General features: G+C 40.6%; 1 protein-coding gene across 1 annotated transcript in view; it reads right to left on the reverse strand.

Annotated features, from left to right (window-relative positions):
* Positions 1-23,311, reverse strand: part of ANKRD55 (ankyrin repeat domain 55) — an 88,546-nt gene that overhangs the window by 27,234 nt on the left and 38,001 nt on the right. The window contains exons 5-6 of the mRNA XM_023589024.2: positions 16,578-16,638; positions 5,016-5,144 (exon numbers count right to left, since the gene is read on the reverse strand). Of these exons, the coding sequence (XP_023444792.1) occupies positions 5,016-5,144; positions 16,578-16,638 (190 nt within the window). The remainder of the gene's footprint in view (positions 1-5,015; positions 5,145-16,577; positions 16,639-23,311) is intronic.

Below are 23,311 nucleotides of genomic sequence, written 5' to 3' on the forward strand. Positions count from 1 at the left end.
CAGATCTAGGTTTTCTGTTCGTTCTGGACTCCAGAGATCCTTTGACCAAAAACTTTAGTGCTGACTCCCCTGGAAAGCAAGGGGAAGATAGAAATGGTGGGAGGAGCTTGGACCATGGTGACTCTCAGCTGCTGAACTTCTTTATTTCGTAGGTGTACTAATGCTTAATATGGAAAAAAAAAATCCCCATTCTTGCTGCATTTGTGTATAGAAAGGAGTTGGCTTCTGCTTATTGCTATCTGGTAAGATCAAGGTTGCCAGGACATGTCTGTGGTTATTCTTGCTAAACTTATGACTGAGAATCTTTCTGCTGAGAAGGAGCCTGGTAAAGAGTAAATCTCACTAAATATTTGCTGAACAACGAATAAAAAATTAATTGAATAAAACAAGCCCCATAAACTGTGGGCAAAGCAAGACAGAATAGAATTTTATCAAATCTTTTTTGCCTCTCTCTCTTTTCCTCATTATCTTCCTCATTTCAGTATCTTCTCACTTCTTTATTTGTATTTACTTGGAGGTTTTCCCTCACTTTCCCCAACCCCCTTCCTCCTCACCATTGAGCATTGGCGGAGTGTACACACAACGGCCACTTTAATGTAGGTTACCCTTCAAGAGTCTAGTTTCCTAAACAAGTCTTTGCTCCCAGGGTAATGGGAGTTGATTTCGAAACTTGACTTTCTCTTTGTTTACTCTAGGCTTATGTGGCTTTGTAATCTTCCTCTTATCAAGCAGTGCAGTGGGAGTCATGTGGCCTGTGTTCCTGCTTGGGTGCTGGGTATGTGTGGGCAAAGGACAACTTCCCTGTGAACCAGATTCTCTGCCTGTGAACTAAAGGGTTGAACTAAATCGCTTATGTGGTCCCTTTGACCTCAAAGATTCTTTAAGCTTATGAACTGGATCCACTGGTATATTCTACAGCATTGTGAATGTTTAGAGCTAAAGTATATTTATAGGATTTAACACAGTTCAAACAGATGACCACAGATGTTGGTTGCCACAGGAAGGGGGAGGATTCAATGCTAGACCATTCTAGTCTCGCAGACCTGGGTACTTGAAGGCTATACTCAAGAGTTTCAAGAGGGTGTGGGTGTGTGTCCTTAACCACACAACCAAATACTGAATGAATAAACATGGAATACTTGTTTTATAATTGTGCACTTCTTTCTGCCCTCCCTTGAAAAATGTGCTGAAAGAAAAATGCTACTGCGGAAGACCCCAAATAAACACATTTTCTAGTAAGCAGAGGAGAGAGCTAGTGGTGAGATTTGAGAGGCAGGCGATACTTGCCTCTCTCACTGACCTATAGTTGGTGATGGTTGATTTTTCTATCAAAGGGCACTGCTTTTTTTCTGGAGCCCTCTCCTATAGCCACAGCTCTCATTGTGTCTTAGTAACTTCTTCTCTATGGTCTTTTAGGCCTCTAGGTATTAATGGTAACTGCTGTTGGTAGCACTGAGGCTGTTCTTAAACTCTGTCCAAACCTGTGTAAATAGCCCCTTTATGAATCTCACCTTAATTATACTCGAGGGTGCCATATGTTTCTTTATGGGACCCTGACCTGTAGAGTGAAGGTAAAAAGGAGGAGACAAAGATGAGAGTCCTGAAGAGGTAGAATTGAGAGATCTGGACGACCAATTGGGCATGAAAGGTGGTAAGAAAGCATACTTATAGAACATGCTGAGGTCTTTGGCTTGGGCTATTGCAAGAATGGGAATGTGATAAGAAGGAGAAATGGATTTTGTTTGAACTTGTTGAGTGTGAGCTGTCTGTGGGATATCGTGTGAAGATGCCCAGGAGAGCTGGAAATGTGGGTCTAGAATACAACAGAGATGTCAAAGCTGGAGTTAGTGCTCTGAGAATCTTCTAAGTTGGGTTGTAGCTGAAGCCACAGGAACTGATGCACTCTCCAAGAAAGAGAGAATCAGAAAAGGATTGATGACTGAAGTTTTGCAATGTTGAGGAATGAAAGGGTGGTGAAGCAGAGAGGCCTCCATGTAGACCCCTGATAGGCTGGTGTCACCATAGACAAGCAAGAACATGCCCCTGAGGGTTTGTGATGCCATATAGGGAGATTGTGATGGGGCCAAGGGCTCTGCTCAGTGTGGAGGCCCAATACAGCCAAGAAGTGGGGTCTCCTGGGCAGATGGATAAGGGTGAAAGCGGTCATGGGCCCACTGGAGGAGACCACGAGGTACCAAGGGACTTGAGAAATGGAGCAGAAGTCAAACTTTGTTTACTTCAAAGATTTGATGCTTCAAATCTTTTTATTGTTTTGGTTATCTGAACCAAATACAGAGGTTTTATTATTTCAAAGTACTATAGATTTAAATGGGGTCTCATTGTATGGTATAAGAACAAAGCAGGAATTTCAGTGAAAGGAATACATGACAAGAGGAAACAATCATTCATGTAGAAAAATTTTAAAGAGAGCACAATGCTGGTTCTGTGTTATAAATGAACAAGAAGACTAAAGAAAGCAAGTGCCATAATGGTTTCAACTGACATTTGGAATTACCCTTAGTCCTCTTTGCAGTATTAAGGGCAAAACACACTTCTGAATTTTACTGCTAACTCTAGACAAGGAAGAGGGTGCAGTGTTCCCCCAGAGCTGCACCTTTGGGGTGTAGTCACAGATCTCATTAATTGAAGAAGGTTGTGTGCAAACACACACACACACACACACATCCAATAGCATATACATACACATAAAATAGCATATTTTAGGGGCTCTAGAAGTGACTTGTCTTAATCTTTGTACTCTTGAGACCTAACAATGGTAGGTGTTCAAAAAATATTCAGTGATTGAGTAAATGAGTTAGACATTGTGGTTATATAAGATCATTGTCAAATGAAAACATCTTAAGGAAGAGTAGATAAAGCATTGTCATTCATTCACATCAACTCATTTATCACAGTGGTTCTCGCCTCTGCACATCACAATCTCCTGGAGGGAGAATGTATTTTTAAAAATACTGATGCTTTGTCCATACCCCAGACCAAGTGAATGAAAATCTAAGGGTGTGGGGCCAGAGGATCACTATTGTTTAAGAGTTCTTCAGATGATTCTAATGGAAGACAGGACTAAAATCAATGTAGCCAGTTAAAAGCTATAATTAGGTAGAGAGAAAGAATATGAAGATGGTAGTATGATGGTAAGTTTTCATGGAGGAAATATTCCTGAACCATAATAAAAATAATGATAAAAAATAGCAATCTCTTCCAATTACATAGCACATTACATATCACTTTCATATGCACGGTCTCATTCAAACCACAAAGATAGTTTGCCCAGCATATTTTGGGTGAACTTCCTCAGATCAAACCCATATCAGTCAAACCCAGACCTGCAAACTCAGGTCTTCTGAGGGCAGTATGTTCTTATGATGTTGTACCAAACTGCCCTCTTGGAGGATAAGAATGGAGGCTGGGGGGTAGGGGGTGGGGTCTTACCCCCAGAGACCCTAACTCAGAAAAGTCTAGAGTGGTATCTGGGCATCTGCTGGGTTACAAGCATTGCAGGTGATTCTGTTTCAAGGTTAGGCTTGGAAATCTCTGGCCTAGAGCAGCAGCTATAGATTGGGGGTGGGGTGGCAGAAGGGGGAGCAGAAGAGGCACGTCAGCCAGAATGACCTGGGGAGATTTTTCAAAATATACCTACATGGGCCCCATCCCATATTGTGGAATCAGAATACAGGAAGGTGACTACGCAGAAAAGGCTTGATTTTGAAAACCCTCTCATTTCTGCTGAGAACTACCAAACATGGGGCACTTCTTGGGGGTCTAAGTGAAGCTTCACTGGGGACACTGTTACGGTGTGATCCCTGACAAGCCAGAGGCTAAGGAACTGGGCGCTGGACAGAGACCGGCAGAGAGGGGTGGGGGATTAGATACTGAAAGAAGGTAGGAGGGTGCTAAGGGCAGGTGGACTTGGCAAAAACAAGCTTTGTGCACCTCACAGCTTTGCCTAGGTTGGGCTCTGAAGAATAACTGAAGCTGAGGCTAAAGGGGCAAAAACAGAGCAGTTTCCAAATCACTTCTGCTTTCCCCTTACATCAGGCACATGTGTCAACCCCGAAAGTCCCAGGTGCCCACCTCTGCTGTGCTTGGCACATGAAAACGTGAGTGAAACCACTGTGAGAACAGGCAGACACCACCCCCACAAGATCCTGGCGGCAATTCAGAAAGGGCTGATGGAAATAAACAGTGGTGATGCCTGTGCTTAGGCCATCAAAAGACAGAATGAGTTGGCAAGTTTGCTGAAAGTTGGAAAGTCTGCAGTCCTCTGGAAGAGGAGATCGATAACTCATGGTTAATCATCCACCTTGAAAATAGAATAGAAAGCACTCCAATAAATGTTAGCTATCACCAGTTTTTCACCTTACTCTCAGTGTTTCTCTCTTTGGATCACAGCTTTCTTGGGCCGATGCTGATTTCTCTGGTTGTGTGTGCTAACACAGTCTCCCTTCTGTGACACTGCTGCATGATCATGGGCCACTATTTTCACTTTTCAGCCTAGAATCCAGGGTCAGCTGGACTGACCCATCTTTGGAGGATTTGGAAGGAAGGAGAGGGTCATGGTCTAAAGGCTTTGAAGGAATTTTCCTAGTCAGTATTTGAAGGTTTACCCTGGGACTCTGTGAGCCTTGAGCAATCATGGAGAGGGAGAGAGTAAGGGAGAGTGAGTGTGGGGTATGTGCGTGTTCAGGGCTGGAACAACCAAGGCAGGCCTCGCCTGACATTCCTTAACTTCTCCCCTCTGAATCTCAGCAGGTTTCTTCTCAAGAAGTGATAGACACAAGTCCTCCGAGGTCACAGGTTTGCTGTTGTCCCTCTGGATACAAAAAGGGGAAGGACAGAGAGAATCTGATTGGCTCTATCATACCTGTAACTACCAAATCAATGCTGGGGCCTTGTGTCTTCGATAATTCCATCTTTTTCCTGCCTGACAGAATTCAGTGAACCGTTAACACGGTTTTACCTTCCACTCGAGGCAAGCCCACTGGCTGATTTCTCACCTGGACTGCCCAGTGGAGAGCTGTTTTAAAGTCCTTATCCACAAGGGTGGGGTCTGCTCCCTTCTTCAGCAGCACTTGGGTGTGTTGAGGCCGGTTGTGGAAAGCTGCCCAGTGGAGCGGTGTCATTCCCTACAAAACCACAACCAGAGAAAGCAGAGATGAGCACAGGCTGCCAGGAAGGAAAAGAGCTCATGCTGTCTCCCCAGGCACAGGGGGCCACCACCAGATACCTTGGTTGCTGCCCAATAATTAATTCATCCAACAGATATTTGTTGAGCTTCTAACTTTGTGCCAGGCTTATGAGTGTTGAGGATACAGTAGGGAAAAGATAACAAGATCCCTGCCCTTGTTGGGACTGGATTCTAGTAGGGGCACAGACAGATGCATGGAAAGCTGCTGCATGCTTTTCCAGATTGAGGACTGCTATGAAACACTCACTCAGAGTGCTGCCTAGAGAGGAACCACAGGGGTGCTTGCCACAGGTCCTGTGAGAAGAGCTGGCAAAGGGAACGGCAAGCGCCTAGTCCTAGAAGCAAGGAAAGTGTGTCCACGTGAGGCATCCGGCACTAGAGTCACATCAGAATGTGATCGGCTACGACAAAGGCAGGGACTTTGCTTTACTGAGCATCCTCAGTGCCTAGAAGAGGCCTGATACATAGTGAATGAACACATAAAAGAGTGAATGGGTGCGGTGGGAGAGGAGGAGAGTGAAATGAGGTGAGATTGGAGAGCATAGCAGGGCTGCCTGATCCTGGAGTGTGGAATGGAGAATAGTGACCCTGTAGAAAGCATTAGGATTTGGGTCAGTCTAAATTTAATGGAAAGACAGTGAAGGTTTTTTCAGCAGGTGTTGACATGATCTGATTTAACTGTTTGTAAGAAATCTCCCCGACAGCTTTGTAGAACAGATCTGGATGAGTTCATCTGCTGAATCTCTGCTTCTTTCAGGTCTTAGTTCCACACTTCGGGCATAATTTAATGGTAAAATGAGCTTTTTCTGAGAAATGGTGGCCGGAAAGATGGTCTCTCTCCTTTGCTCACTGCTCTCAATTCCATGAAATATATAAAATGACTGTAGATGTTTAAAAAACCATTGAATTGTACACTAAAAGAGCAAATTATATTTCAATAAAGCTGATTTTTAAAATAATAAAACGACTTTAAACTTTCTTTTTTTAAAATAGTCATCTTTGCAGGTATCATAAAGATAGGAGGAATTACCTTTACCTCTGCTTCATCTATGATGAGCTGAGTGAAGGAAATGGACCTCAGCTTACTAATATAGCCTAGAGCTAATATTTAGTGATCCAGAGACCTTTGTGAATTCTTATATGTATTATCTCACTTAATTGTCCAACCAAACTTTTGAATTAGGTATTGTGGTGAAGCCTGCTATGTGTTCACCAAATCTGTTTCTCCAGGGCACACAGCAAGCCTAGGCTCCCAGCAGTTAGGTATAGCCTAACTGAGTTCTGACTGTTGGAATGTGGACAGAAGGTATGAAAGCCACATCTAGGCCTGGCCTATAAAATAAAACCCATCTTGTCTTCCATGCCTTTTCTCTTTCCTCATCTGTTAGCTGAATGAGGAGGGGGATCAGGCTCTAGAAGAAACTGGAACCACGTGACTGAAGAAGCCTGGGTCCCTGATTGATGAGGGACAACAAAACTACCCCATTTTTGGGACTTGGGAATTGTCCTGAATGTTATTGCAATGACAGATACAGGCCATTATTTATCTTGCCATAACCTACAGAATTATGTGGGAGAGAGTGTAAACTACAATGTAAACTATAATGCTTAGTGGCAATGCTCCAAAACACATTCATCAATTACAATGACTGTACCACCAAAAAAAAGACTACTCCTCCAAGCAGCTTACGACTATGATGTAAGCAAGAAATACGTTTTCATAGTGTCAGGCACTGTATTTTGAGCTGTTTGCTACAGCAGTTGACCAACTCAAATAATTTCAGGTCTTGGCACCCTTCTCGTTCATAGAAGAGGAAGCTGAGTCCCTGAGAAGTTCCTAAGGCAGGGAGTGAGCATGGAAGTAAATCTAGGGTTTGAAATTTATGGGGCACTTGGATGTGGTGAAATGAGGCTAGCGTTAGAATGTTAAATTCCCTTTAGCCAGTTCCATATTGTAAGCCATTAAATAATGGTCTGCTTTCAAGTTTCAAGTGTCATATAATACTTAACCTCTTACATAATTTTGAGGATATTTCAAGAAACTGGCCACATGTGGAAAAGAATGATGGTTAAAAAGCAGTGGAACATCTTATTCTTATTCACATAGCTGAATATTTATTTGGGATTCAGAATAACTCAGTACATTTCAATAGGTCCTTTTCTTTTTTTATTTGGTCCATCGGGATTAGAAACTAGAACACAGGGAATTGAAATTCTTTATATTATGCAAGTTACCCCTTTCCCAGTTCTGAACCCCAACTGTTTCAGAGCCATCAGCTTCATCATGAGATGCCCCCATTTTTGAGGGTTAAAGAAACCAAATCCATTTTGAAGTCAGTGGAGTGTAAGCCTCATAAGTGCAGAAGAGCCTAGAGTGCAGAACGTTGCCAGACACATTGTAGATGCTGAAGAAATATTTATTAAATTAATGAATGACTTCTCACTGCTTTTGATTGCCTTTTTATTTTTTAATTTGGTTTTGCTTTTAAAAATCATGCACACAAGAAGGAAAAGAAGAATATGACTTCTCCTTTATAAAAAAATGAACTTGTGTGATATGATCATTGTTACCAACTCATCAGTTGAAAACTGTTAGAATTTTTGATGAGTGCTTCAAATTATCTAATTCTTTGAACTACTGTCAAAAGGCAAGGTAGATGGAGATTGATAAGTGCTGAGATATCATTTAGCAATATGAGAATTAAATGTGAAATTGTGGTAGTGAATTAAACTGTGGTTATGCAATGTTAATTCTTTTCTCCTTAACATGGTTGCTGGGCTTCAAGAGTTATTTTATTAAAACAAAACAAAATAAAAACCCCTAGAGGGGAGCAGATGTAGCTCAGTGGTTGAGCACCTGGTTCCCATGTACGAGATCCTGGGTTCAATCCCCGGAACCTTCAAAAATAAAAACCAAAACAATGAAATAAAAAAAACCCTCCCTAGATCCTGCATGTTTTGGTAAAGGAGTGGGGGGGGGGGGGGGGAGGAGATAAATACTGATCATTTTTGTTTACCTAGTTGGTGCCAAGAACTTTTGTATATGTTATCTTGTTGAACCTTTACAACCTGTGTAAGGTGTAGATATGTTTAGACCTATTTTACAGGTGAGGAAACTGAAACAGAGACAGGATAAGTAACTTGCCTAAGGCCACTGACGAGTTCTTAGGTGAGCTAGGATTCAAATCCAGGTCTTTCTGACTCTGGAGAAAAGTGTTTCTCCCCTACTTTCATGCTGATAGACTTTCATTTTGGACATTTTCTCAGATGCTGGGAAATTCTTTTCTTTGTTATGTAAGCTGGATTTGAGGTCTCCTTACTTTAGAATGGTGTTTCTCACCTGGGTAAGGGTTATTATTTGTTTCATTTGCCACCAGGCTCTTCTTAAAAGTGCAGCTGGCAAAGACTTATTTTTGTAAGACATAGAATTATACACCACTCCCCTCTGCTCTGGAATTGGGGAGAACCCTCAGAAGCATAACTGATGGTCCTCTGAATGACCCCAAATCAAGACTTGATGGCTTCTCTAAGCAATTTTACACTGTAAACAGGTTGCAAACATTCAGTCAAGCCAAGGGAAATTTCCCATTGCTATTTTTTTTTCAGCTGGGCTAATGAGAAATAAAAATAAATCCTCTTATATTTAGTAATATGAAAACCAAAACTTACGAAATCAGCTGAAGTACAACTCTTGGTATTGCACAGTACACTTTTTTTAGGAACTTTTTCCTACAACTTCTGTTGAGTCTGCAGGCACTGTAGTTCTGCTATATTAAAGATTCTGGGGACTGTTGAAGGCGCAGTCTTCAGGCATGGCAATTGTCATCTACACTGAGCAGCTGCAGAGATCACCACTGAGCCATCATTCACTTCAGGGCAGTGCTGCTGCATCGCGATAGGCCCCGCTGCACCAAGCACATAGTAGGTGCTCAAGAAATGTTTATTGGATGGATTAATGGATGATTTTCAGGTTATCCAGGATCCCTTGGGCTCCATGGGGAGTATAAGGTATCAGAGCCTGTGGGTCACAGCGGAGCCACCTATGCTGAATTGTGGGGAGCCTTCCTACCAGCTGCCCCTAGTGGACGTTTCACGGAGCAGTCAGAGGGGCTTCAGGCATCTAAGGGCTGCAGGCCTGAGTCCCTTGCAGATGTGTTGCAATACACACCGTGGTGACCCTGGGGACCGTAGAATTCCACTTTTTTTTTGAAAAACAAACAAAAAAATATCGACTCCAAAATGAGGAATAACTCACATTCAGTTAAGAAAATAAAGTCTTCAGAATGTTTTGACTCATTTGTAGTTTGCTGATAGGACTAAATCTATGTTGTAACTGTTGGGTACCTAGTTGGGTTCCTTTGGAACAGTGCTTTTCTGCAGATGAATAATGCTGTGCCTTGAAGCTGTGCCACTGCAGTTTCAGTTAAAGGGCTTACAAGTCTAATCAGTTTCTCAGAACTTTTCCCTCCCTTCGAAACCACTGTAACTTTTGTGTTTTCTGAACCAGAATCTGACTTAGAGCTTTAAGTGCTTGGCAGATGTTATGTCTTAGAATTGCACTTTTAGAACGCCTCTAGCCAACACTGAAAGATAGAGAGGGAGAAACGTGTGATGTGGCATGGTGCTTGGTGCATCCATCTCCTTGGTGAACTGGGAGATAGAATTATAGCAGGTGACTGAGAGATCAGCAAGACAATTCTAGAGAAGAGGTTCACAGAAGAGGATCCGGCTTGGGTCTTGTTGACTTTTAAAAACTCATGTTATTGATCCCCAGCCACATATATTCAATCTCACAAAAGTTATAAAGGGCCTCCCACCAGCAAAAAATTAGAACAGAGGATGTACTTTAAAAGGCTTTTAAAACTCTAGATGATGTTAGAGTGTAATCATGTACTAATATTCTTTTATTTTTATTTGGAAAAACTCTTACAGTTATAGATTAGGAAAATTGGTAAACTAATCCACTGTCTTTGTTTTGGGGTTTTCTAATCTGGATAGATAAACAGTACACACTGCAGTGGTCAAATGTTACAATCAAACCAAAAAAAATCTGAGATTGGATTTTAGGGGGAATCATCTGCTAATGATGATATCGTTTAAAATCTCTTGCTTTCTCCCTACAATAATTACAAAAAGAATTATTTCACATTTGAAAAAATCTTGGGAATGGAAGTTTTCATAATTTAAATCAGATAGAAAGGCAAGGAAAAAATAAAATGAACTTAGGTCATAGAAACACATTAGTAAATTCTAACAAGAATAAGCCTGTAAAAGAATGTCTTTAGAATAGAGGATAAAGTTATTAAAATTATTTTATAACAAAACAGAACAAGCACTATTAGAGTAAGGATGAAGCCTACATGGAAAATGGAAGATACTTAGTAAATATTTGTTGAATGAATAAAATAACTATTTTCTTGTCCCAAGTAGATCACTTTGGAAGGCTATGCAGTTATTCTAGTCAAAGTACCTCTGCTCAAAATATTTTTGGAAGATATTTGTTGGAATTACATCTTGAGCATGGGTTCTATCTGTTGATGGAATTTAGGTATTGTGTGAACTTGGATCAGGGAAATAAATTACATTGTTATTTCACTGCCTTCTATTTGAAATTTAGCACCATCTTCAGTTATGAATGTAGGTGACATCCCACAGTAGTATTAGCAGTAACTGTGACCTTGCCACTAATATAAGTCATATATATTTTCATATCCATTAATTATTATGGCTATTTCAAAATATTATTTACATGCATTTGTACTTCAAAATTATAGCAATGATTGTACCTATCCCTAAATCTTCTTATTCAATGCCTTGATAAAGAAGCTTGTATATTACTATATTACCCTTTTTAAAAAATATTTTTATAATTACATTTCAATAAAATTGGTTTCTTTTATAATCCTATGTATTTTATGTAATTTAAAACTTTATTCTGAGGAGTCCATAGACTTTACCCTCATGTCAAAGGAGACCTTGTCACAAAAAAGGATAAGGGCTACTGATAGAGAGTCTACTTCCATTACTTGAAGACCCTAAATGGTATTAAATCTTATTGTTTTTGAGAATAGATTTTGGAAATAACTGAAAGTTTCCTGCAGCAAAACTCAGTGAATAAAAAGGATAATTGAGCTGAGTCAACAAAACAAAAGGAGAAAGGCCAAAAAATAATATAATTTCTTCTTGAATTTAATTCAACATTTTATTGGAGCTTCTACTATTTGTAAGTTACTGAGCTGGAATCTAGGAATGCAAGGATGAAAAAGACATGGTCTGCCTCTAGAAAGTGACAGGGAAAAATTGGGGGGTGGGGTGGGGCAGGGGAGGGATTTTGAGGAAGTGACCCTATTCCATTCCAGGTGTTCAGTTTTACAATAGAAATTCTGGTGCATTAAAAAAAAATGTTTTATTATTTTATATTTTGCTAATTGTAAAATAAAAACATTTTTGGAGTCAGGGGTTGTCTCTTTTGATTTTGCCTTTACAGTGTAAAATCCTTGCTCTTGGTTATAGCTTAGGGATGTAAGTGAAATTATGCTAAGAAATGCATCCAAAAGTTCACGTGTGGAATTAATTTTTTCAGAAGTGCTGTAACTGGTGTTTGGATTGTCAGACTGCTCACAAATATCTACATATATCAGGATGTGCATTTAATATAAGATTAACAATATGTTCTAAATAACCACCATACCGGTGCTTCTCTGAATAAATGTGTGCCAAGTTCTAACCCAGATGCCAATAGCTCGTTGACCCTCTTGATGGGGCCCTCTTCCTGTCAAAGCCAAAATGAGAATAGCCAGCCTTAGACTCCAGGAGTTTAACACCCTGTTTGAAGCTGCAAAAGATAAACCTCTCACTATATAGGTGCTCCGCTACCAGATGGTTTGAAGAACGAAAGCCCAAAGGGCAATCTGACCCACCTCTTCCTTTCCCACAGTGTTAAACTGTAATGTGGAAAGCTTTTAAATAAGTTACTTTATAATTAAGCAGTGTGGCTAATGAGACAGGAAAAATAAACAGAACAGAGAGCTAAGAAATGGACACAAATATTAAATACAAAAAACAAACAAACAAAAATGCCCAAAACCTATAATAAAACTGAGAGAAAATATAGCATAATATAGGTATGTCTTTGGAGGTGGGGAGGGCCTTTGTTAAAAAGACAACAAAGGCAAAAACAGTAACAGATAAAAATGTTCATTTTGAGTATATCAAGTTAAAAAAGTTCTGTACCAGTAAAGACATCATGTACGGTTCTAAAATAAGCAACAGACTGTGAAAAAATATTTGAAACCTAACAAGCAGACAAAGGATTAATGAACTCCTAAGAATCAGTAAGAAATAATGAGTAACCCAATAGATAAATGGATAAAGAATATAAATAGCAAGTCACAAAAGAAGATAAAAAAATGGCCATTTTTCACATGGAATGATACTCAAACTCATTATAATCAGAGAAATGCAAGTTAAAACGAAAACAAGAAAATGAAAACAACAATGGGAAAATGAGTATTCTTTTACAGTGCTGCTGAAGATATAAATTGATACAGCCATGTTGCAGAACGACTTGGCAGTATTATTAAACATAAAAATACATGTTCTATTATCCAACAATTTTTCTTCTAGAGAAATGTTTGTATGAAACATTCAAGGAGGCTTGTACAAGGACACTCTTTAGATTAGTGTCTTTGTTGGTAAAAAATTGAAGACAACCTAAATATCCATTCATAGGGGAATGGTCAAATAAGCTGTGAAATTTTCATTGTACGGGAAACTCTGAACATTGATGAACCTTAGAAGCATCGTGTTGAGTGAAAAAAAGCTAGGCACAAAAGGATAAATATTGTATGATCTCACTGATCTGAAATAATTAGAATAAGCAAACTCATAGAGTCAGAATCTAGAATATAGATTACCAGGGGATGGGGTGGAGATAGGGAATAGGGAGTTAAGACTCAAAATGTACAGAGTTTCTATTTGGAACTATGGAAATGTTTTTGGAATGGATGGTGGTGATAGCACAACATTGTGAATGTAATTAATAGCACTGAAATATATATATCTGAATGTGGTTAAAAGGGGAAATGTTAGATTCCCATTCTAGTACCATAAATATATGGTACTAGAATAAAAATCTTCTACAAAAAATCCATGGAACCATACAACTCAGTGAATAGTACAATTATAAAAACATGCTTTTATCAATTGTAACAAATGTTCCACACCAATGCAAGATGTTAATAGAAGGGTAGTTTAGAGGAAGTCTGTACTTTAAGCATGCTTATTCTGTAAACCCACTACTTCTCTAATTTAAAAAAAGGGAATGAGCCAGATCTATATGTATCAACATGGGTAAACCTCCAAGACATAATACTGAGTGAAAAAGAAAGTTGTGGAACAATATATACAGTATGCTACCTTTTAAGTAATATTATATCATTTCCATGAATTTATGTAAAAGGTTAAGAAAGAGACACATCAATCAGTGATTACCTGGAGACAAAGGGGATGGGGAAAGAGGTAATCAAGGAGTTTCTAGCATTATTTGTAATATTTAAACTTTAAAAAATGTATTATATATTCCTCATGTAAGTGAAAACTAATACAAAATTTCGAGTCACTGTGCTCAGATCAGCTTAAACTTTAAAATGATATTCAGGGAAGCAGATGTGGCTCAAGCAATTGGGCTTCTGTCTACCATATAGGAAGTCCAGGGCTCAATACCCAGGGCCTCCTTGTGAAGATGAGTTGGCCCAGGCCGAGGGCTGCCCCACGCAGGAGTGCCATCCTGTGCAGGAGTGCTGGCCAAAGTGGAGAGCTGACACAGCAAGATGACGCAAGAGAAAGAGACACAGAGGAGAGACAATAAGAGACAGCAAAACCAGGGAGCTGAGGTGGTGCAAGAGAGTGATTGCCTCTCTCCCACTCTGGAGGGTCCCAGGATAGGTTCTCGGAGCCACGAGAATATAAGCAGACACAGAAGAACACAGAGAATGGACACAGACAGCATATGCGGGAGGGGGGGAGATATAAATAAATAAATAAGTCTTTAAAAAAATGATATTCACCTCCCTGATGCAAAATATTATCATGTTTTGTTTTGCTTGAGTTTGAGAACTGCCATTTTTAGCAGTTATAGAATTTTTTTCTTCCTTTTTCTATTCTTTTGAGTTTTCTAATATATATTTTTTAAGGAAGTTTGAGTTCTACTAATTGATTTTTTAATCCTTGTTAATCATTATTGTGACAAGGTTGGGACTCTTTCAATAATGCTGGGAAAATAGTTTCTTTCATGTATGCCTTACTCTGTACTTTTGTCATTTGGAATCCCTAATACTTCACCAGCACCAACTTTCCCTGTCCTTCATTTCTTTTTGTTTTGTTTTGTTTCCCTGTATTTAGCAGATGTAGGTGGTGCATGAGTATCTGTTTTAACGGTTACCCCCTCATGTGCAGTGGAGGCTGCACGGTGCTTGGAGCTCATTAGGAAACCGATTGAGGACAGGAGAAAAGAGGTGATTTATTCAAAATGTTGAGAAGCCCAATATAGGAACACCTCCAAATTAATAAATGGAAAAGAAAAAAAAGGCCTGGAATATGTTCTCTCCATTTCAGAATTGTCCTTATTTCCTAACACCAAAGGGCTTCTAGTCCTCGCAAGTTTATCTCAATTGGCTCACACTAGCAATGACCAAAAAAAAAGAGAGAGAGAGAGAGAAAAGATGTGAAACACAGGCAAGCATTAATATTTGGTTTTAGGAGTGCTTCAGACACGCTGTGATGTGGACCAGGGAGGAAGCTTCAAGGCCCTCTGAGCGTCTGGGCCTGTTCTCTGAGCCCAGCTGGGTCAAAATGCTCATGAGAGAGCAGGAGAAATCTTCTCAGGGAGGTCACTTTGCATGAGAAGGAACCAGGGGCTTTTCCCATTTTACCTCATACTGTCTGAACAATATGACAATTACCACTGCTTGGAAGATCTGTGTCTACTTTCATTGTTTCTACCAGCTGGGGACCTTCCCAGGGTGGGGAAAAATGGGGAACTGTCGTTTTGTTGGAGGATGTTAGTTCAGCTGAGGGACGGATGGAACTGGAGATCTATAAAGAATATTTAGCTTTAGGGTCTGAATGACTGAATTTGTCTTTCCACTAAGATCCAGTTTTGGGGGGGTCGGTGACAGTGTTGGAGGTGAAAGAAGTGGTTGCTAACTTGTCAAAAGTCTAGAAGTTTGCAATATGCTGACATAAACTCCAGCCACTCAAGTTTCTGCCTTTCACACCATGGGGCAGAGAGTGATCAGAGCAAGCTATCTTATCTCTGGTTCTCGTTTTTAAAGCAGAAGTTTAAAAAAGTGCTATCTTGGCTCATGTCTCTGGGGTTTTGCTTTAGACCACTGAAAATACAGGGAGTGAAAGCAGCGTGTGACCACCGAGCTGGGGAGGGGGCTTCAACCTCAGACACAAGCTGTGAAGCAGGGGTTTTTTGGTGTGGTCACTGATGTCTAGCCATCAGGGAAGGAGGTGGCTTTAACTGAATAGCTCAGGAAAGTCGAGAGGCTCAGCCCAGGAGAAAGCTGTTAGAGGTTTTGCCTCCACCCCTTGCAAATGGCCAGCGAGCTTCCTTGGAAATAGCGTAATTTTGTATCGTTGACTATACGCATTTTTAATGTTCTGAGACAGTTTTAGTGAAATGCAGCCAAGATAAGCACAGTGATGAAAAAGTCCTTTAAAAACCAGGTATTTACATTGGATGTTAAAAGCTTGTGTCTGCCTCATGAAAATTCATACTGCTTTTTAAAAGGTTAAGTGGATATAACAAGGCCCTAAAGTACTCTGGGGCAGTTCTGCTGACTGTCTGACCCACCCTTTCTCAGGAACTTTGCTGGAGAGTGCTGAATTGTCTCTTTGGAAGCCTCTGCAATATTGTCTTTGCAAAATGAAGGAAACAGCAACTGTGGCCAAAGGGGCTAATGGGAACAGGTTGCCTGGGCTTGTTGTTAATCCACCATCTTTCACTCAGAGGCAAGGCATCTGGGGCCACAGCTTGCCATCTGAGTTTCTGGGACTGAAGTGAGAGCAACATTTATTTCTCAATGTCCAGAGGGAAATTACAAAATTTCAGGGGTGTGATAAATGTGAGAAGTCCTTCCCTATTAGACGATACCCACACCCATGGTCGGGGGGGTGACTTTCTGCTGGAGAATTAATAGTGGACACACGGGTGCCCCAACCTGAGTAGGAACACAAAAATGTACTCCATCCCCTCTGCGCACCTTTAGGAGATGACCGCTTCAGGAAGCACAGTGGTTCTGAAAGCCCCTTCCTTCCCCTAAGGTGCAAAATGGCCAGCTGTGGCTTGAGAGGGCAGGCTCACCTCATTGTCCTGGTGGTTAATCTCGCTGAGGTTTGACTGTTGCAGCAGGACAGTTAGGAGCCTGGAAGGAAAAACAGGATGAGCGGTTCAAAGGAGCTGATGGTGGGCCGCAGACTTGGCCCAGTGGTTAGGGCGTCTGTCTACCACATGGGAGTCCATGGTTCAAACCCCGGGCCTCGTTGACCCGCATGGAGCTGGCCCATGGGGCAGTGCTGATGCGCGCAAGCAGTGAGTGCCAATCCCCTGCCTGGGGCCCCACGTGCAAGGAGTGTGCCCCCTAAGGAGATCCACCCAGCGCGAAAGAAAATGCAGCCTGCCCAGGAATGGTGCCGTACACACAGAGAGCTGACACAACAAGATGACGCAACAAAAAGAAACACAGATTCCCATGCCGCTGACAACAAAAGAAACAGACAAAGAAGAAGACGCAGCAAATAGACACAGAGAACAGACAACCAGGGTTGGGGGGGAGGAAGAGGAGAGAAAATAAATAAATCTTTAAAAAAAAAAGAGCTGATGGCCACAGTGCTCCTAGAATCTGTAAGACGACATGGCATTAGAAATAGTCCGTTGATGGCCACCAAGTGCCTCTCTAAATGAAAACGAGGGCCCTTTCTGTGTATCTGGGGGAAAAGACCCAGGGACAGTCAGCCAGTGGGAGAGGTGAGAAGGCACTGGGAAGAAGGCCTCTGTCCTTTCTTTGTCTGCCTCCTTTCATCCTAGTGCTCTGAAAGAGGCCAAGTGAAATGGCAACAGGCAAATGTTTCGGGCCATGTTACTCACCAGACCCATGTAACCTCTGCGTGAGCTTTAAGAACCTAAGTCCTCTAGTGCAGCTTCTTCATTCACTCTTATAAACTGACAATGTGCTTTCGAACTGTTTCACCATTAACTGCATGTGTCAGGGCTTTTGTGTGCATAGATTTTCCTGGGAGATTGTCAGCATTTATAATTTTGCTCATTCTTTGTAAAACACACAAATAGCTAAGCATGAAAAAACAATAATCAGCGTGAAACAACTCTCAATGACTCTCAAGTTCAAGCAGTTATCCCAGTTGGACCTCACACTTAGTTGACTGAGGTCAATGCTTCATCTGTGAGAGGTAGTCAAGCAAGTGTTAGGAGCCCAGACTTCAGAGCCGACCACCAGTTCACACCCCAGACCTACCACTTTCTCCCTCTGTGACCTCTGTACCTAGGCTTCCTCATCTGTACGATACAGTAACATAAAGCACCCATGCTTTAGCTCGGTGTGACAATTAAATGAGTTAATATGCAAAATAAGCATCTGCTCTAAAAAGCATTCCTGGACCACAGTAGGGTTATTTCTAAGAACACAACTCTAGGAGACCTAACTTTGGCTATGTCTCAGAATCCCTTGGGGAGATTTATAAAACCACAAATACTGGGTTCTATATCTGGTCTTTCTGATACAGTAGGTCTGGGAAGGAGAACTGCTTTTATATCTTAAAAAGCTTGGGAGCTCATGTGGCTCAAGCAGTTGAGTACCTGCTTCCCACATGGGAGATCCCAGGTTCAGTCCCCAGAGAACAAAACAACCAAACAACAAGCAAACAAATGAAAAGAAACCAACTCAGGGGAATTGATGGAGCTATGCAGCTCAATGGTTGAGAGCTGACTTCCCACATACGAGGTCAGGGGGTCAATCCCCGGCCCTGGTACTAAAAAAAAAAAAAAGGCTGTTCAGGAAATTCTGGTGAATAGCCAGATTTGGAAATCATTTAAGAAAGGTGTTGAATGAATAAATCAATGAGTGCTTGTCAAGCTGATAAAGAATAGTATATGAGCAGACAATGAATAAAATCCAAAAACTAATTTTGGAAGATTTGAAAAGAAAAACTTTTTATTTAGCTTTCTTCCCAATCAAAAATTTTCATCTCTTGGTTTAGATGACATTTAAAGCCCTAAATATTAAATTGTTCCTTGCAATAGAAGAAAAGATGGAATAATCATATTGTCTTCATGGTAAATATAGTACCACAGGATTTTAAACAAGGGATGGCCTTCCAATTATTTGCTATGGAGGTGAAATAAATAGGATGTTAAAAGTTTATCTCTAGTCTTATCAGTGTCTGCTGGGGAGCTAGGATAATGCTGTGGTTTAATTATGCCCTCACCACTGCATGGCCTCTCTGAGTATCTTGATCCTCATTGATATAATAGAGATACTTAGCTGCAATGGTGGTAAGGACTGAATGATGCAATAGGCAGAAAGCTTCTGATACGTAGATACAAAGGAATGAAGGCTATGATTTCAAATAGGGCAACTTTGAATTCCAGGCTCATCCTCCTTCAGGTGGGAAGATGCTATAAAGATAATTGCATTTTGGGTGACACTGTTTCTACATTTGTAGATATTCTTCAATACTGGCTATATATTCCTTTATGATGCAGGGGGTGGTAATGGCGGGCGCCTAGTGTGACTGTCTTTCTTTTTTCTCTCTTTCCTTTTTTCCTCTCCTCTCTACCGATAGGTAAGAATGTATCACCTGGTAACTTGGGAGCAGAACTCTAAGCAATGATTCCCTGCCTACCTCTCTCATAGTCTAGAGAGATGAAAAGAGGCAGAACTGCTGGTGCTCCCACATGGGGGAAAAAAAAATCTGCCAGTAACCATGGAAACCATGAAAAAAGACCTTCAGAGAGCCCTGTGGCTGCATTCAGAAGAAATTGCTGTCCGCCTTCCAACACTAGCATGTGCAGTGTTGTACAAACACAACTCTATTCTTCTGAGAGCTTTGTCTTAATGATCATACCCCCTCTTTCACACTGGTGCCCCCTGAATGTCCCAGCCAAGGGAGCAAGAAATGCCATGGGGAGCTGAAAGGGAAAAAACTTGGACCTGCTGAGAAACAGAGAGTTCAAAGCAGGAAGGGGACTCTTGAGATGAAACCTGGGCTGCTTTATTTTTGTCAATACAACTTGCTTGCACACTCGTAATTGTAAATCACTTATCCCCATATCAGCTTAGATCTCCACTGAGTTGTAGTTTAGCTAAGGATGTATATTGGAACTAATTGACAGTTGTTGCCATCAGAGAACTAAAATTCCACTGGAGGCAAAGGGGTAATTGAAGTGTCCCCTTGACTTGTTTATAAGCAGCTTCAGTTTGAGGCTTTGCTCTGCAAAACCTCCAAAGTGCATCAAGTGGAAGGAGCTGGCTGTTTGAAAATCTAAGGGTTACCAGATTTTGCAGCGAGAGTGAATACCCAAGCACAGGGACCCAAAGTGGCCTGTATATACTGTTTACAATTAGGGGAAACTACAGATGCGTATGAACTAACAAAGGTGGGCAGGGGGTTTCAAGGGAACTAAATGGCTGAATCTAATATCATCAGGTTCTAGTCTAGCAGCAGTCTGTGTCCTGTACACTGATGACTTTTGCAGTAAATGTGTATGCATACCAGTGGAGCTCAGAATTGCATATGCATGTGCATTATATACATATTTTTTGTGGACCTGTGTGTGCCAGGGTGAAGAAGGCCAGGGTAACAGCTGGGGGGTGTCAGTAGCTGGGTTTCATTCTTTAGCCCTTAGGTATGGTATTTCTTTTTTTCTATCTCTCTTCCCTCCTCCTCCTCCTCCTCCTCCTCCTCATTGATATCATCACCCTCATCCTCATCATCATCAAAACTTACTAAGCACTTACCATATACTACTTGCCCTAATGAATGTTTTCCATCCATTTTCTCATTTCCTCCTGCCTACTTACCTATGCAGTAAGAACAGTATTATCTTTACTTTCTAGATAAGAAAACTAGCTGAGCCGAGAGACATTAACTTACCCAAGATAACATGGCAGGTAAGAGGGGAAACCAGATTCAAACTTAATCTGACTCCTGAGGCAGCACTCCCTGCCCTCCTTTACCTCAACCCAGAAAGGGGTTTAGATGACTTTCAAAGAAAGATATATATAGTAAACCAAGATAACAAGTGAAAAAAAGTACGGGGAGAAAAGAAAACAAGGGCAGGATAAGGAAGACAGAGCTCTATAGTCTGACACATATGGCAGAGGTTTAAGTTTCCTAAATATACAAGGAGAGAAACATGATCATAATTCACTGTCTATATAGTAAAAATTAAAACAATTTCTCAAGGGAGGTAAAGCAGTCCCTGCTTTAGTAGAAATTTTTGTGACTTCTTATAAAGGATTTTTTTGGGTGCTATAATACATCCTGACAATGAGAAAATAAGTTTTGTGAGACTGTTTTTTATAAGGTCTCTCAATGTAAGCTAAGGGCTTAATGACAAAATACGGTCTTTAAAATAAATTCTACAGATTTCCCAATAGCGAGTCCCAGGAACATAGCAGACCCATTGGGTCTCTACATGCACATTATGCAATTACTTATCTTCCATGTGCCTTAGCTTCCTCATCTGTAAAATGTGGATAGAAATATTACCCACTTGTAGAGCTATGACAAAGATTAGATGAGAGAGTACATGGAAAGCCCTTAGAACTTTGCTTGGGTGCAAGGTAAATAGTCAATCTTGTTTACCCTCATTGTTGCAAGTAAAGGGCAGGCCTATATGCTTTGGTGGTCAGCTGAGCTGACCCAAGGTTATGTCTGCTTAGGAAAATGGAGCAATCAAATAGCCTTGCATGGCCTAAAGGAAGGTCACTCTCTTCCAGGATATGGTGTAGGATTAGGATACACCCATAAGCCAGCTCAAGACTTTTTCTTCTCAGAAAACAATTCAGAGTTCATTTTGCCACAAAAACAAATGTGTGTAGGACAATTTATATAATCTAAGTATCTTTTGAAAAATAAAAAATAATAAAAACAAAACAAACAAATGGATTGACACCCAAGTTCTCTGTGACAGAGTGGCTTGGCTAGTTCCTGCTTCAAACATTTAATGCATATGTTAACAAACTTTGCATTCTGTAAGAATTATCAAGAAAGCAGCTATAAATATTTAGTTTTAAGCAATGCAATTTCCCAGGGAGTCCTTTAAGGAAAGCTAATTTCTAAATGTTCTGTAAGTAATTAAACTGCTTGATTTGCTATATGAGTTGTTGAGGTTCAACCCAGCTTAGGGAATTGGAGAACATTTACCAGAAATGATGATTTGGGTTTTGGAATACATTGGGGGTTGAATCATGTCCCCCACAGAAGGCATGTTCAGGTCCCAGCCCCTGGTCCTGTGGACCTTTGAAGTAGGTAGGACCTTTGAAGATGTTCTTAGTTCAGGTGCCTAAATTGAATGAGGATGGGTCTTAGTCCAACATGGTCCAAGTCCTTATAAGCAAAGGAAATTGGACCTGAAAGAGGAAGCCGAAGGGAGCAGCCAGAAGCTGGGTGTCAATGGGACCTGGGAAAAAAAGAAGACAGCCCTGTGCTTTGCCTCTTTATAACTAAGCCAAGAAACCCCAAAGATTAGCAGCCGGCCAGAAGATACTGACCCTGGGAGAAGACAAACCTTCTAGCCTCTGAAAATGTGAGCCAATGAATTCTTGTTTTTAAGCCAATCCATTGTATGGTACTTATAATTGTAGGTGGGAAACCAATACCGAATAGTTGATCTTAGCCATAATTTAAGGGTTAAGGCCACTTCATTTAGGGCAATAAAACAATGTCATAAGCACGCAGGAGAATGTTTATTTTTCTGGATTCAACTCATCCTAAGGTCATGGCTGAATCATTAGAGAAAATTTCAAGAGAAAGGAACATCACCACTCTTCATTTTCCCAGTTATAGTGATGATCCTGTAGATCCTAAATAGTAAAGGGGCACCACTGGGCATAAGAAATAGACATACAAATCAACAAAAGAGAAAGTAAACTTGGTTGGTGTTCAATTTATTATTGCAGTGATTTTAGAGGATGAGCCTAATTGATTGACTAAACTGATCTTGAGTGTTATTCTGACCGACAAGTCTTTATTCATTCCTCAGGGGTAATGGGTTGATGGCAGACACAGCTAGTTTTTCACCGAAATTCATGCTGTCCTTTCAAGGACTGGGGTTATTGCTGGGCAGTAGATTCCTGGTCAGGTACTATATTCTCCAGTCTTCATTATACCCAGGTAAAGCCAAATGAATAGTCCTTATTAATGAAATGTAAGCAGAAATGAAGTGTGCAATTTACAGGCTAAGATTTTAATAAACAAACAAAAAAAGGGGTGGGGCCTCTCCAGTCTTCTCTTTCCCCATTTGTGGAGTGAAAGAAGAGAATTCTGTGATCCTAGGTGATGTGGAAGCTTAGGTCCCATAATCAGCATGTGGAGAGGAGCCACATACCATCCAGGAACAGTGACATTGGACAGCTACATGTGTAAGAAATAAACTTTTATGGTGTGAAAACACTGAAGCTTTATTTGTTTTTTTGGTGGGTTTTTTTGTTTGTTTGTTTTTGTTTTGTTACAACAGCTATCATTACCATAATTAAAGCAGGATTTTGTTTCAGAATCAGGTAGATTTTAAATGACTAATCTGAGTTGAGACAGGTAATAGCAATCAGTTAGAGTAAATAAAGGCAGACTTATTTTATGAGATTTTATACTTATTTCCAAACGATCACTTGCAGGAAAAGAGAATGATTTTGTGACTAAATATTTTTGTAGGTTGTTAAGAAAGACCATTCTTTTTTGTCTGATTCATTAAAAGGGAGTCATCCCCTTACAATGCTTATTGGTTGTTAGCGATCTAGACTTGTTTCATCTCTAAACTTTCTTGTTTTGTTGGGCTTTGGATAAATCCTAGTTTTCTGT

Source organism: Dasypus novemcinctus, chromosome 2 (assembly GCF_030445035.2).
Source record: "Dasypus novemcinctus isolate mDasNov1 chromosome 2, mDasNov1.1.hap2, whole genome shotgun sequence".
NCBI lineage: Eukaryota > Metazoa > Chordata > Mammalia > Cingulata > Dasypodidae > Dasypus > Dasypus novemcinctus.